At 40.8% G+C, this 15384-nt stretch overlaps 2 protein-coding genes across 3 annotated transcripts; one reads left to right on the forward strand and one right to left on the reverse strand.

Moving 5' to 3' along the window:
- Positions 1-65: 65 nt before the first annotated feature.
- zbtb2b (zinc finger and BTB domain containing 2b) lies at positions 66-9922 on the reverse strand. 2 transcript variants are annotated; one of them, XM_034076493.2, is made up of 3 exons: positions 7806-9922; positions 4801-4981; positions 66-4295 (listed from the first exon to the last, which is right to left on the reverse strand). In XM_034076493.2, the coding sequence occupies exons 2-3, from the start codon at positions 4971-4973 to the stop codon at positions 2876-2878; spliced, it is 1593 nt and encodes a 530-aa protein (XP_033932384.1). In that variant the 5' UTR covers positions 4974-4981; positions 7806-9922; the 3' UTR covers positions 66-2875. The 2 variants fall into 2 exon arrangements, with proteins under 2 accessions (XP_033932384.1, XP_033932383.1); XM_034076492.2 differs by lacking the exon at positions 7806-9922 and adding an exon at positions 7467-7557.
- On the forward strand, positions 7675-14441 carry armt1 (acidic residue methyltransferase 1). The gene is made up of 6 exons (XM_034076495.1): positions 7675-7762; positions 9940-11412; positions 11801-11906; positions 11999-12240; positions 12568-12733; positions 12946-14441. Exons 2-6 carry the CDS (start codon positions 11351-11353, stop codon positions 13729-13731), a joined length of 1362 nt encoding a protein of 453 aa, XP_033932386.1. The 5' UTR covers positions 7675-7762; positions 9940-11350; the 3' UTR covers positions 13732-14441.
- The last annotated feature ends 943 nt before the right edge of the window (positions 14442-15384 follow it).

Below are 15384 nucleotides of genomic sequence, written 5' to 3' on the forward strand. Positions count from 1 at the left end.
GATTATCTCTTGAAGCGGATGAGTTGGGGTAAAGATGAGGACAATGATGAAGGTCCACAATGATAAAAAAAGATATGTTTTTATTGTTCATTCAAGAAAACAAAACATGACAATTGTTTATACAGAAAATACCTCACATCCCTGAGAACACAGACTGATCACAGTACATGTCAGTTGGCCATCGGGGAGCACGGATATGGGTTTGAAATAATAGTTTGGACAGAAACCACAATGTCAAACTCGGTGTCTTCCTGAGACACGGAGATGTTTAACACAAACCATTACATTACAAGACTGGTGTGGCAGGAGAACAGAAGGGTTTAAACCTTTCATAAAGCTGTGCATATGTATGTGTTTCAATTAAACTCTGATAAATTAATGTCAGTAGTCCAGCGTTCAGTTGCCTCAACAAAACAAGCTTGAATAAAAGAAACAAACAAGAATCCTTTTTATTGGTCAACACTAAACACTTAAGAATAAATTCACAGACATGTGTGGGTTTCTTTTATGGTAAGGACTAATGAAACATGGCAAATATGGTCATATATGTGGCCAACAAATCACAAAAACATTTGTAAAGATATTACTTCAAATTGGACAGCCTCACTAAACCTGAGTAGACCAATAAGACAAACAGCTCCACCTAGCTGACCACCGGGCTCATTGTATCACAGCAGCTCCTGCTATTCAATACCTAATATAGTTGGATTTTTTATTGAAAATGGGCTTCATCCCCCACTGTCACAAGCTGAATCCAATTGGCATAAAAGAAAAAAAATCTATGAATATGAAACATACTAGGGATGGGCATATTTCTACATTCAAAATACCTTCTACTTTACATATGATTGAGCTTCTCCATGGCACAATAAGTCTTCTGAATTGTTAATTTGGTCTCTAGGATAACTAGCTCTCGTGACAACTCTGGCAGTAAGATTAGGAAGACAAATGCCGGACTAAGAAATGTGTTTTGGTTTTTGTAGCCTTAAGTGTTGGTTCGTTTTTGCAGCAAAAAAGTAATTGCAATAACGATACAATGTAGAATTTATTTTTCATTTAAAAAAACAATAACAATAAAGGTTTTAACAAGTCTCCCTAAAATATTGTTCATCTTGATATGCAAAAAAACATAATCTCAGTTCAAAGGGGCCTTTTGAATGATGTTCCTGAATAACCTGAATTTTGCTTTTTGACTATGACATGTTTCATCGTGACAAATCACATTACTGGACATGTTTGTATAGATTTTAGCATTTTCAAGTAATCGGTAGTTCCTGTTTATTGTTTTGTTCATCAGCGACATTTGATGTAATAATTATTATACCATATTTGATAGTCCTACAACATATTTAAGCTACCGCCTGAGTTTATACGACTTCCACACCAACAGATGGAGCACATCAACTCATCACAGTTCATCATCATGTTGATCTAAAAAAATAAATAAACGTTTTTAATAAATGACTTATAATTAATACTTTTCTTCTGATTTCTTAAATTATAAAAATGTCAGACGGTAAGATTAAAACATTTCTCTTAGCACACAATGGTCAAGAAGCTTACCATTTGGCACACATTTGGCAAGGGGGCGAGGCTTAAAACACAAAATAACGTTTTTAATTCTAATGGATCTCTTTAAGAAGTTAAAACATACATGTATCATGCCCATCCTTAATACATACATTTTTGCTAAACGAAATGTAATCTGTAGTCTATGTAAAACTATATGTCTACTAATAGAAACCTTTGCAATATAAAGTAATCTTTGTAAATATAGCATTGTATAAAAGCATGTCAAACCAAAATGTAAGGACTTTAAGATTAAGGCAAATTATACAAAGACAAGATGTCAAATCTTTTACAGGACAGCTTCCCATCAAGGTGTGTACATTTAGAAAAAGAATCAAAGTGGCTCAGCTGTAAACACAAGGAATGCTCTTACTTGTCGTTATCAATTTTCTGTGGCCAAACCCAAATTATGAAAAGCAATTGTGCTTTAATAAGATGTAAGGACATGGGAAACATAATCACACTTAGCACAGTGAACAAAACACAGATTAAAACAACTACATGTTTGCAGAGAAGGATGCATACAATGGTCATAAATAAACATTTCAAGTTATCAGTTTTTCTGGGCCATAAAGCCAACCAAAACATGAATGGAAGACACATTTACTTTCCTGCATATCGGGCTTCTACTAAAAAAAAAGAGCACGGATTGTCTCAGGTCTGAATATGTTTTGTGCTTTAAGATAGACTTATAATTTATACCTGATCTGCAGAATAAGCCTCAAAATGTATGACCATGAAGAAACAACTCTTCTGCGCAGCTCCAGACGGTTCTTTAATTGCAACTCTTTCTCCTCAAAAAGCTAGCACAGAAAACCCCTCTCACAGCATGCCGTTTCCGGAACTGAGCTTCCTCTTCCTCTTGTACTCAACATCTGCGTGTGCAGCCTTACCACAGCTTAATCTGTTAAGAACATTTCATTTGTAACAGCCTGACATATCAATGGATTATATCAATAACAATAAAATGATGAGAAGAAATAAAGTAACAATTACTTCATCTCCCTCATTTGTGTTCAACTTAGCCTTGAGTCAAATGTTAATATTTACTTTTCTAGAGATGCCTGACTTCCAGAGCGCTAAAGGCAATGCACTTTACAATTAATTCACTTTTAGTCATATTTAGGGTAAAAAAATTCCAAAAATACTGTCCCAAAAGAAAAGAAAAGAAAGGAAAAAGACAGTTTTAGTAGATTGAGAACCTCAAACATACATACCCTGACTAACTTCACCTTTAGCTTACCTATTAACCATAATTTAGAAAGTAAACACACATGTTAAAAAGGACCAACACACAGTTTTGGCACTACTCTACGAGGATTTCCTCAGTCTTTATGGGTTCCAGTGGGGTGCCAGAGTTGGACAAATCCGAGCCTTCATCTTTGGAGAACTCTTCGCGCTGCAGCAGCATCCCTGCGTCGGCGGCCCCCTGCAGCCCCACTAGCCCCCCTTGAGTAAAGCACAAGTGTTTGATCACCTCGTTGGGACTGGAGAAGGTGGTCGCACAAATGTTACACTTGTAAGGCTTCGACGAGCCCATGAACATGGCCTCCATCTGGCTGCTGTCGTCGCCGGCAGCGCACAGCTCCATGCTCTGCCGGTCCACCATGGTGTAGGAGTCCACCCCCTGGTTCAGGCACACATGGCGGGCCGCCTGGTTGGCCCGGCAGAAGCTCTTGCCACATGCGCTGCATTTAAAGGGCTTCCCCGTGTGGATGTACATGTGTTCGCGCCAGTGGCTCTTTTGAATAAACTTACGCCCGCAGGTGGAGCATTCGTACTTCCGCCGCTTCACTTCCCTGTCCAGGTCGGCGCTCTCCAGGTTGTCGATGTCTGCAATGTCTGACGGAGGCGGTGTGTCAGCCTGAGAGTTCATTCCCCCCACCCCCCAGCTGGAGGTGGACACCTCGGCCCGGGGAGAGTCTGAGTTGGTCCCTGAAACAGGCGTTTGCTCGCTGTCGCTGATCACCTCTACTGCTGTAGTGGCAGCCGAGGCACTGAACCCCGACTTGCATCCCTTCAGGATCCCCTCTAACTCGAGCATGCTATTATTTCGGCTCATGGTGGGCGAGAGAGCGTTGCTGGGCTCGCCCGGTGCCTGGTGTAGAGTCTGGGTGTGTTGGAAGAGATGTTCTCTCAGCAGGCTCCTCTGGTTGAATCGACTCCTGCACAGATGACAGGAGTAGTGCTTCCTGAAGGAGGAATTCCTCTTCATGATGCTGGGCTTTACATTGAGGATGGCGCTGGCTGAGGAACCATCTGCACTTAGCAAGTCCATTCCCCCCTCCTCCAATGCAGGCTTAGTGCCACTGGTCGAGGCCTCCATGTCCTGGGATGAGGAATTAAGCTTGGACAGTAAGGAGTTTGCGAATGAAGTTGTGGCGGCTGGAATGGACGGAAACTTCCCCTCCGAGCTGAGCTGCTCCATGTCGAAGGGAGAAGAGAGCTGCCGTCGAGTGGGCATTCGAGCCGACAGACCAACCTGCTGGTCCGATATCTGGATGCCGTAGAGGGAGGTGGACAGGTTGATGTTGTGCTGCTCAGAGTGTGCATACACAGACTGGCTGGCCTCCTGCAGTAGTGGGTAGGCATGCAGGAATCTGACCCCCTGCTCCAGGCGTGCAGGGTCTATCAGCTGGGGGGCTAGCTTGCCTGTGTACATCAGGTTGAGGAGGTAGCTGAAGATATCTGGCTGTATGTCCGCGGCCTTCAAGCGCACACAGTCACTGAAAGACAAAAAAAGTTACATTAAGCTAGTGACTAATGACAAGTGAGATCATGGTAGTGATAGATATTAGAATCCATTATAAGAGGAGTGACTGATTATTTATTTTTGATATGAGATCAAATCTGCTGAAGTGACTGGTCAAAGTTCGTGAAAACTGGCATGTAAGTATGTCTGATATGCTCAGTTAATCATTGATACTAGGGCAGTAGATACCATGTTTTGATCTTGATGCCCTTACAGACCCTCCAATTTGTCCCCTCAATCTGTTCCAATGATCAAACAATGACATTATTGATGGGTCATCACACTCAACAGATTTAGATACAGTCCAGTGCTCAACTACAGAGACAAAAGTCTTTCAATGTTTGACCACATGAGGGAGCTTTATTTTGACCACGTATCTGAGTGTTTTGGCAGCAGAATTTGGAATGGGACAAAAAGTATCTTGGTATTTAGCTAGTTTTAGTCATACAGTCTATGGTTTTAATACACTCCTGCTGTACCTGTCCTGATGAATGAAGAGCATTCTGAAGTAGTTTGAGAACGCAGCGAGGACAGCTTTGTGGGCCTTGAAGAAGACATCTCCAATAGCCACAGTGCAGTCGCACAGGAAGCCAAACTCCCTCTGAGCGTTAAGCTGCTGCAGCAGGATAAGACCATGGTTGGCCAACTCCATTCTTCAACCTGCACAAAAGGCACACAGAGACACACAAGCAGCAATGAGTTTCCTGTCTGGAAGGAGCCCAGAGTTTATTGTGACCACAGAGTGTCAGGCTGACGGGGGTGATCTAACGACCTTGTAAAGGCCGTCTCAACACAACAGTGAAGAATCACTTTGTGACACTGGAGACCATTTGCCTAGCACTAATGTCAGAGAAAGTATTGCTAATTAATTGCGTGGCTCAGCAAAACAAAAAGGTCTTATTTGTTAATTGTATGTACAAGTGGGTCAGCACAATGGTAAATCAATGATAACCACAGTGTTTCTCGTAGAAAAAAGTAAGTAAACCAGCTGTGTACATCAGCAGAAAGGGTTCCATATTGACAATTTCAAGAATTCTCCCATAATTGGTCAATGTCTTTGGATGGTGGTATGGTCAGGACTAAGCATGAATGCTGATAACAAAATATTGTCAAATTTTGTTCTGTTATAGGTACCAGTGAAAAAAGGGTAAACCTTTTCTGTATGACCCCTTAATGTACATCATTAAACCCACTTTGTAGCACCCACTTATCATTTAGAGACAACAAGTAGCTTTTTTGTTACTAGAGCTCTCATCTCTGGTCAGAAATTGGAGGAAACATCCTTGGTTCAGCTGGAGCCTCAACCGTCCCCAGACTCATCCTCAAGGGACATTTCAGAGCTATGCACGTTCTGCTGACCAATGGGGTGGTAGTTGCTGACCCTAAAAGGTCACTAGAGGGCTACAAGGGCTTCAGGGCATCACATGATCAGGGTTATGGCTGTTGACACACATTCCTCAAGCAGAACTGGTTCTACCCCCCTCCCAGAGGAGAATGAAAACAGCCTGTGGGCATGGCGAATCTCCTTCTCCAACACTTTCGCCACACCACACAGCCTAAGGTATGAAGCTACGAAGACGCAAGATGATGGATACAAAATCATCAGCCAATTGGCCTCAGATAATAAGAAATGTATAACTCTGCATGTCCCCGGTTTGTTGCAAAATTACTAGAAAAAGCCCCCTGCACATGTGTATTTCAGCAGAGAGGTCAGAGTGCAAAGATGTTGGCACTGCAGCACTCCAGGAAAAGGCTCGGTTTCCGTATCTTTTGCAAGGGGATACAGCAACAGCATTCACCAAGACGTAAAATACCCCTCAACCGAACTCGCCACACTTACTTCAATATAAATACTGTTTATTAGGTTGCCCTAGTTACAAATAAAGCTAATTTAAAAAATCCTGCAATGATTTCTATGTTCTACTTACTGAGGGTGGTTTTTAATAATTTATTGACTTCATTTATCAGTGAGCCTAAACTAAAGGAGGCTGACTTTTAAGTGCTATATATTTCAATGTTGAGTAAACATCTTACCAAAAACACTGTAGTAGCATGTGTTTTTTACCATTTAAAAAAGGTAAAAAGCAGATATAATTGATGGCATTCATTATAATGCAATTTGTTGTCAATAGGACTTGATATAACATTGTTTTGCTAAGTATTCTTCTATCTCTGTCTTTCTATGCACCACAAAGCATATTCGTTGTATGTGTAAACCTACTTGGTAATAAAATTGATTCTGATTCTAATTCTGACCTGCACCTCAATACAATGCTGCCATTATTCCCATTAACTTGAAAAAAGATACATGCGTTTCCCCCATTAAATATATTTCTATAACAATCTCTGGTTTACAGAGCCACTTCCAAGCATCTATCTCTTCCCTGCATAGTTTGGATTATTTCCAAATGGTTTAGGATTGCATAAAACATGGGCTAGTGTATTTTAGGGTAGCTACGGACTTTTATAGTAGTTTTATGTTTGATGATTGTCCCAGAAAGGCTTTTACTTAGTTTAGCAGTGGTAGTAAAACTCGAGAAAACATGACTATGGTTTGCTTCAGCCTAAACCCTGTAAAAAGGAGTATACATATATGTTTGATTGATATATATTGATTAACAGTACAACTATTGATCTATTGATGATGTGAATTAAGCTGGTATTCATACAATCCAGTTAGTTAGCCACAGCAACATGAGTTAATCAATACTAACTTGTTTGCAACAATAAAGCACCGCCCATGATGTGATATAGACACGTGGAACAGTTACTTCCGTAGTGAAATTTGCTGTTATCCTGAAAATACACTGTTAAAATTGCCCGCGAGGAGAGCACGTCAGGAAGGTAAACACGCAACCGGAATAAAACCGTTCAATAATGCGAACCGTAAATAGCAGCTAAAGTACATAGACTCACTGCCTTGGGTCTATCTCGGTTGCTATTGCTAGCGCGAGAAAACGGACAAGCACGCAACACACACACATGGGGGGGAAAGGGAGAGACGCAGGGGGATGGGGTTGGTCACGAATGCGTTTCTTTTAACTTCCCGTAACAAATACAGTTAACCGAAGCGCACACACGTAGCCAAATAACGAAACATTTGCAGTAAACGAACGGCTGAGTGTGTAGCTACAAACAGTCGTACCTGCACTCTGCGTAAATCCGTGGAGTTTGCCGTGTCGCCGTTGTTTGTTTGTTACCGGGTCCGTCCTCTCTGGGCTCGCAGCGGCTTCTACTGTTCCTCGCAAACGCTGCATTCGTTGGCGGCGGAGAGGGTCGTCCGTCGCTGTTTTCCGGTTAGGGGTTTTACGTTACAATCACATGACTGGGTAAAAAACACCCGTTGTAAAATCCGTTGAGCAAGGGGGCGGTTGAGTTAACGTTAATTTCCTGCTCTGTCTAACCGCCGTGGATCAACCCCCGCGAGCTTTTTGACAGCCGGTGAGTTTGAACATTAACAGCTAACAGAGTTACGCTGACTCACCGTATGGTAGTCTGCCTCTTCCGTTAACCGCACGATACACATTCAACCGAAGTGTGTGTGTTGTTGACCCTCACCATCTGTCACTGAAATAACGCAACCATATTTTGCCCATAGTTGCTTCACATTTGCATCAGTTTTTTTTTGGCAAAACCGACACCACGTTTATAAGATAACAAGACAAATATATGTATTTTGTAGCCTATCGTGCCCGTATCAAAGCATGGATGCAGTCTTGGTTACAAACATATTCACACAGTTTACCAAAATCCATTGACCTTTGCCATTTTTGACCTTACATAACTAATGAGTAATAATAACACACATTTTGATCATGAATATTACAAGGTTATTTAAAAAAAAAGAAAAAAAATAGATGGTCCCTATAGAACCAAAATGTCATTTAAATACTGTTAAACAAGCTTTATCAAAAAAATGTGGCTCTGAACACATATTATTCCACTTTTATGTATTTTTTATAATTATATTATTTTAACGCTACCATCTCCTCTTTTTTTTTTTTTAAACTAAGGACCCAAAATCCGTGTTTCTCTAACAGGGCTGCAAAAGAGGGGTTTGAGCAGTATGAGGCATGGCTACAATGGGTGAACTGTTTGGTATTTTAAGCAAAAAACATGTTTTGTATAGGTATGGCCCTACAATATATTTTTCCAATATAGCATAATAGGTCCACTTTAAGGATACAATTAATACCAAGCACACCTAATCTGATGGTAAATTCTATATAGGAAAAAGTACTATTGTTTTTTTGTTTCTCTGTTATGAACAGCATAACATGTGAGTTTACTTGATGAAACCTATGCCTAGTTGTAAACGGTTTCATAAACCTACTTAAACTAAAATTACCTTAAAATCACACACATAGCAACCAGTTGTTGTGTGTGTGTTAAAATAGTTATTACCCCTGTTTCTTGTAGCCCCTACACTGGGGTATTTGCAGCTGTTATTTTATGCTCCCAAAAAAAGAGTTAATGCCAAAAAGCCTGGGAATTAATCAAGTCAATTTATTTTTTTATAGAAATAAGTCCTAGAAGAGGGAAGCAGTGGAGGTCTGGAAATAGAGTTCAACTAAACCACACATTGCATAGCACAGGAAGTGTAGGAGGACCTTCGCACTAACGCACTTTGGAGTCACGTCAATATTTTGTCATCAGATGTTGCCCAAGTGTAAACACCAATTTTTTTCCAGACCTCTCATTACCGAGTTGCCTTTTGGCCTTAGGACAGGGAGTCCACATGAGTACCAGACCAGGCAAGTTGTAACTCTGAAAACGCCTGCACAGCTGAAAGAGAATGGGTGGAGAGTTTGTTAAAACAGAGGGGGGACGGGAGACTTGGGGCGGTTAAGAAATGTCTATGAAGCAGAGCCTGAGGACAAAACAACAAACAACAGACTTAGATCTGATCTTGTCCACAACTTTACTGAAACTAGTTAGCAAATACAAATATTGGCCTGCAGGGGTAACAAATGTTTTACTAAAAAAACATGAATTGAGACCACTGGCAGAGCAGTAGTTGATGGTAATGAAGGCAGAACAAAAGCATGTTTACTTTGTTGAAGTTTCCACAGCAGGGGTTGATTGAAAGAAGCAGATCAACTGTTACCACACTGGCTTATTGTTTTTAAATCATTAAGATCATTACAATCTAATCAATAGTTTTTAATGATAATACTGTACCATTAGGAAAAGTAATGTGGGCCTACTCCTGCCTGCGTCTTTTCTTATGGCTTTTTCTATGCCTTCAAAGCTCATTCAGAAGATACTGGAATTTCACATGGCTGCCATTCCACTGATTTCCACTAATGGATTTTTCCTGCAATAATGCATTAAAAAAAAATACCACACAATCTGCATGAAATCGCTTTAAACGTAAAAAGTGAAACAACATTTTCCGTCCGATTAGACCAATGCTGACACCAGGGCACTATTTACCCACAACACATCTAGTCGCTCAACTGAAATACTCCACAAGCCTACTTTTGCATGAGACGCCTGTGTGGTGAGCTGAAACACCTGTTTAAACAGGGCTTTTAACGTTAGCTGCCGCCCTCCCCCTCCCGTTCATGGCCTGTTTTGAAACCGGAGTGGTGAGTCACTCCTCTCTTTCGGTTTAGAAAAACAGATCCGGCCAGGCTGGGGCCCGGTGGGGGGATGGGAGGCCGGCGGTGGATGAACACCGGAGGTGGACGCAGCTGGACTCCCACTCCCAAGGACCCCACATCCTGACAACGGCCCGCCGTGTTCCCATAGTGACCGGGGCTGATCTGAGAGAGGGGAAAACCCACCACCACCAGCATCAGAATGAATTGATATGCATACTTTCCCCGCCTAGTTATCATGGGTGCAGCCAATCAATTGGTCATGTTTCTCAAAAGAGAGAACCAAGAATAGAGAACCTTACCATTTCCCAACTTTAAGATTGACTATAAATCAGTTTGTGAGTAGGTTACTTTGTTGCCCATGATCATGTTTTGTCAAAGGGAGGCCACGATGTGGGAAGGGGGATCCCACGACAAAAAGCATTCTCGATTTATATTTATTAGGATACCCCATTATTTGATGCAGCTACTTCAGCTAGGCTACTCTCACTGTAGTTCACACATAGGCCAAAAGAACAAAATAAGACTATCAAGGTTCGGTTGTACACACATTTGTGATACATTACTAAGCTGAGTGATTACATTTACAACAGAACATATAGGCTACCTTTATGTATTTTTTTAAATACAATATAAGGTCACTATAGATCACCCAGACAAACATAGGTTATTTTAAAACTCTTAACTCGCTTTAATGTAGACTACTGTGTGAAAAACTGCAAATATTCACGTTTACTATCCTCAATAGCCTATTAGTCAGGGTCTCCAGCAATGACTCAATAGAATAGCCTAATGCTTTCTCCCACCAATATCATACTCGACAACCCCTGCTTCTTTTCCCGCCAAAAACGCCTAGGGGGCTGTCCTCTGGTTGAGCGGACGGATGTCTCCATGACTACCGTTGCTCTGGAAAACAAGGGATGCTCGGGGTGCAACAGAAAGCCATGCGCAATGCGGCAGCACTTTCCACTCTTTGATATAAAAATAAAGTCTTTGATTGTATCCATCAACAAGAGAAAAAAAGAATCTAGATTCTAAAACTGTAGCTGATATGTGGCATGGTTAATAAGTGACAATAAATTAGACCAGGCAAACCCTTAACATACATTCGCAGTTCTACATGCATGGGAGGGACGTGAACGTCACACGACTTGCAATTTACACCGCTAGATGGTAGCATCGTATCCTAAATAAAACCCAAATCAACAAACAAACCAGGAAATAATTATTTAAATCTACAATGTTTGGTACCAGAAACAGAGGACGTCAAGCCTGATACAAACTGTTTAGCCTCGTAACGTCTCCTAAAAAAGATTAACGTTTGGCTGCTTGTAGCGTTTAAGTCTACGCAGACCACTAAACGTTGTGTCTGTCCTGGACATTTGTATCGATAAAGTTTGAATTTGAACCGCATACCACTGCTAACATGATGGCGGCTGATCAAACTGTTCACGGAGTTCCTCCTTCCCTGTCTGCTAAAGTGGTTGGGTATGTTGACAGTTTTTCTTTCCCACAATGTTAGATTAATTGGCTAACTACAATGATCAATGAAAATGGCTACATCACTGTAGGAGTGTCGTGTTTTTGAACCAGCAGTAGCATTAGCTTTTTGCTAACACATTAATTAAGCTGGTAATAACTGACTTATCACAGGTGACACAATGACGTTGACTCAGTCAGCTTTAATACATATGTTTACAGCTTCATTGTACCAACAAGTATCATTATTGCAGTCGAAATGTCTACAAATTAAGGGCTAATGTTACCTTGACATCTTGCTAGGTGAATTAGCTTGCTGGCTTGCTAGTACACACACCTGCTGCATTATCACGAGCTGCCAGTTTCACATCAGTTAATGGCCATCGTTTCTTTGCAGGTCATTTGCCTATTTGACTGTGAGAGACAGATTGCCAACCATCCTGACTAAAGTTATTGACACAATACATCGCAACAAAAACAAGTTTTTCGAAGAATATGGAGAGGTAAGAATTGCCATTGATCAATTAAATTCGAGTTATTTTCTTTAACTTCATCTTTAACTATAAGGCTCTGCGTGTGTTTACTGTGTTTACAGGAGGGTATCCAGGCAGAGAAGCAAACAATAGGTCTGCTGTCTAAGATGAGGAATGAGCTGCAAACTGATAAGCCAGTAATACCACTGACAGACAGCTTGCAAGATGCGGAGTGTTGGAACCAGTATCTGCAGAAACATCAGAAACTGCATGGAGACCAGGAGTCTGTCAGCTGGTTCAAGTCCCCATGGCTGTATGTGGAGTGCTACATGTACCGCAGGATACATGAGGCCCTCTGGCTGAAGTGAGTAGCATTTGCGTCTTTAAATGGGAACTATTGCTGCTTTTTCTCCTGCTATTAAGTGCACATATATCTTGGGCTATGCATGACATCACTAAATTCGAACAAACAATGGAAATTTAAGATGTCAATTTATTTTAATCTCAGTTCAATAGAAAAACACATTGAGAATATTACACCATTATAAATAACAATGGTTGCTCAATGATTAAAAACAAAAACGTTTGCATTGAAATATTGCAGCCTTTGGGGAAGTAAATACAGATTTTCATTGTTTGTTTATGTTGTGTTCTTTTGCTCTTCATGTTGTTATTTGTGCTTTTACTTCAGTCCTCCCATCAGTGACTATGACGTCTTCAATGAAGGAAAGACTCAGGGCTTTTTTGAGTCTCAGCAGGCAGTGATGACCATATGTACACACTTGGAGGGCATCAACAGCAATATTGAGAATCTCTCCAAGAATCAGCTGTTTGAGCATTTCAACAAACTGCTACAGGTAATACCTTCTGAACCAGCTACTTAAAATGTTAAAGCTGCAACTTGAATTGTTGCAACTTAAGTATCAATTATCTCATGGACCTCTTCTCGGTCCATTAACATGAACTGTCCATTCAATTAATTTTCTCTATCATTTACCCTATTCGGGATCATATTGAAATACATTACAATAGTTTCAGGTGTAAAACATTTGATTTGACTCTTTTCTAGGTTTCCTTATGGGGGAACAAGTGTGATCTCTCTATCTCTGCTGGCCAAGACAACTCCCAGAAGACCAGTCCAATAGATTCCCTCGTCAGCCTACAACCCTTGATCTTGGTGAATGACTCCAACACGGTATGGTCAACTCTTATTTCTGCCCAGACGCACGCACGGTCAGAGAAAACCACAGTCAGAGTGGACATTGTTCTAGACAACGCTGGCTTCGAGCTTGTCACTGACTTGGTCTTAGCCGATTTCCTGGTTTCCTCTGGCCTTGCTCATGAGGTCCATTTCCACGGCAAATCCATACCTTGGTTCGTCTCTGATGTCACAGCTCACGATTTTCAGTGGACCATCCAGCAGACCATGGCGGCCAATTACAAGTGCATGTCAAAGATTGGATACCAGTGGAAGAGCCACCTGAAGGACGGCGTGTGGTCCTATCACGATCATCCCTTCTGGACACAGCCCCATGAGTTCTGTGACATGGCCGCTGATGCACCCGACCTGTATGCTAACCTGCAGGGGGCAGACCTGGTGCTGTTTAAAGGGGATCTCAACTACAGGAAGCTGGTGGGGGACAGAGACTGGGATCACACAGTGGGCTTTGGTACTGCATTACAAGGTTTTGGGCCTGCGCCGCTGTGTAGCCTGAGGACTCTCAAGGCCAACGTACAGGTCGGTCTGCAGCCTGGCCAAGCGGAGAAGCTCACCTCCCATGAACCAGACTGGATGACCTGCGGCAAATACGCTGTCATTCAGTTCTACAGCTCAAAGGCGGAACAGAAAGACTGAGCTCAGGATCTCCCTGCGCACACCTGGATTCATAAGAACATTACAGTAAGAAGTACCTTAAGGAGTTACCTTCAAGCCATAAGACCATTGAGTCATTGAGGTTGTAAAAGGGTGTTTTGTTTTTCTTTTCGAAAGCTAATACTTCATCGTGTTAGATGTGCACAGTAACAGAAATATCCTTAGTTTTTATTTTCATAACATATTTGTACCATGTCATACTTGCAATGTTAGCACTTAAGTCATGATGTTTACAGGTTAATGTAGATGCTATTAACAATTAATTATAACATTTTAAATTGATTGATAATACATCTCCTTTCAGTGATGATTAAAGTAATCTTTTGTTTGATTTTAATTCATTTAGGTTGATTAACTCGTTAATTTGCATGCATAAAAACATGCAGCCATTTTATATTCACCTAAACCAGGTTCTCACATAACTTTATGACTCATTCAATTATAAAGATGTTAGTGTTATTTGGGCAGAATAACAGTAAGCATGTGAACTTGTTTAGTTTAAAATGGCAACCAAGATTTCTGTATAAAATGGATTAAAATTGATGTCTCTGTGCACACTGTTATGTCATCAAATGATCTTTGTCGTGGTGTCATTACCTCAGAGGTCATGTTACCTGGATTCTTCTCAATACTGCTGGGGTAAATGATCAGTTTCTCGAATGGATTTGATTTAATAAAGGTAATTGACTGACTGTTGTTTTTCCCAATGTCATACTTTACAGGCTGAGGGACACAAGATGTGGGAAATAATGACACTATCAGAATAATCCATCAGATGGCTTTTTGTTATCTAGTTCGTGACTCAAGATGGTTTGTTCATTTCAGCAATTATTTTGAACAAAATAACCTTATGTTGGGACTAATGTGTGTATATATATATATATATATATATATATATATATATATATATATATATATATGAGAGAATCCATTAGTTACATTTTTCATCAGTAGTTTGACATTTGTCCTTGATATTAGTTAGGGTCGACCTAGCAAACAGCTGGTAATGCTGCTACATTCATTTTAGGCATAATTCAGGCTGCTCACATGCGTTGTGAATTTGGTCTGTCATAAATATCAAGTCAATTATGGCAAGAAGCAACCCAGCTTCTCGGGCCATGTAGGTGAATTAGCTGTTTCCAATCTCACGCTTTTATTTTCCTGTTTTCTAATGCAACAGTGTCTCCATTTTATCCTGGGGGAAATTCAAAGAAATATGTATTGGGGCTACTTGTTTAACACTTGACCTGACATGTTCTGAAAATTGGGCTGTTTATTCAAGAAAGATGTTGCACAGAAGGGGAATTTTTGGTCACTGTGCCAAATGTTCACGTTGTCCTCCGAGGGGGAGGCTGCTGATCTTATTTATCTTATGCATTTCCTGCCTTATTGACTGTCATCTGAAAGTTTCACTAGAAAATTAGTGTATTGTTTTTCAAGCCCTGTATTATTCAAATTTCTATCAACATTGAATCCTTAAATCTATACTGCACACACTGCTCCTTTGCTTTAATTTGTTTATAGTGTTCTATCTCATCCCTGACTTGTAATCATTACCTGATAATAGAGTAATGATTAACTTGTACATATTCTGTTCCTACGCAATATTGCATCTTCCTTTTTAAATAAAGTGCC

Source organism: Pseudochaenichthys georgianus, chromosome 24 (genome assembly GCF_902827115.2).
Source record: "Pseudochaenichthys georgianus chromosome 24, fPseGeo1.2, whole genome shotgun sequence".
Taxonomy (NCBI): domain Eukaryota; kingdom Metazoa; phylum Chordata; class Actinopteri; order Perciformes; family Channichthyidae; genus Pseudochaenichthys; species Pseudochaenichthys georgianus.

What these genes read in the sequence shown, in the direction of transcription:
- zbtb2b (XM_034076493.2), bottom strand. Translation starts at nt 4,973, where the DNA reads ATGGAGTTGGCCAACCATGGTCTTATCCTGCTGCAGCAGCTTAACGCT. An exon ending in CTCTTCATTCATCAGGACAG is followed by an intron (nt 4,296 to 4,800) that starts GTACAGCAGGAG and finishes TTTGTCTTTCAG; the next exon opens with TGACTGTGTGCGCTTGAAGG.
- armt1 (XM_034076495.1), top strand. Translation starts at nt 11,351, where the DNA reads ATGATGGCGGCTGATCAAACTGTTCACGGAGTTCCTCCTTCCCTGTCT. An exon ending in TTTTCGAAGAATATGGAGAG is followed by an intron (nt 11,907 to 11,998) that starts GTAAGAATTGCC and finishes CTGTGTTTACAG; the next exon opens with GAGGGTATCCAGGCAGAGAA. An exon ending in CATGAGGCCCTCTGGCTGAA is followed by an intron (nt 12,241 to 12,567) that starts GTGAGTAGCATT and finishes CTTTTACTTCAG; the next exon opens with TCCTCCCATCAGTGACTATG.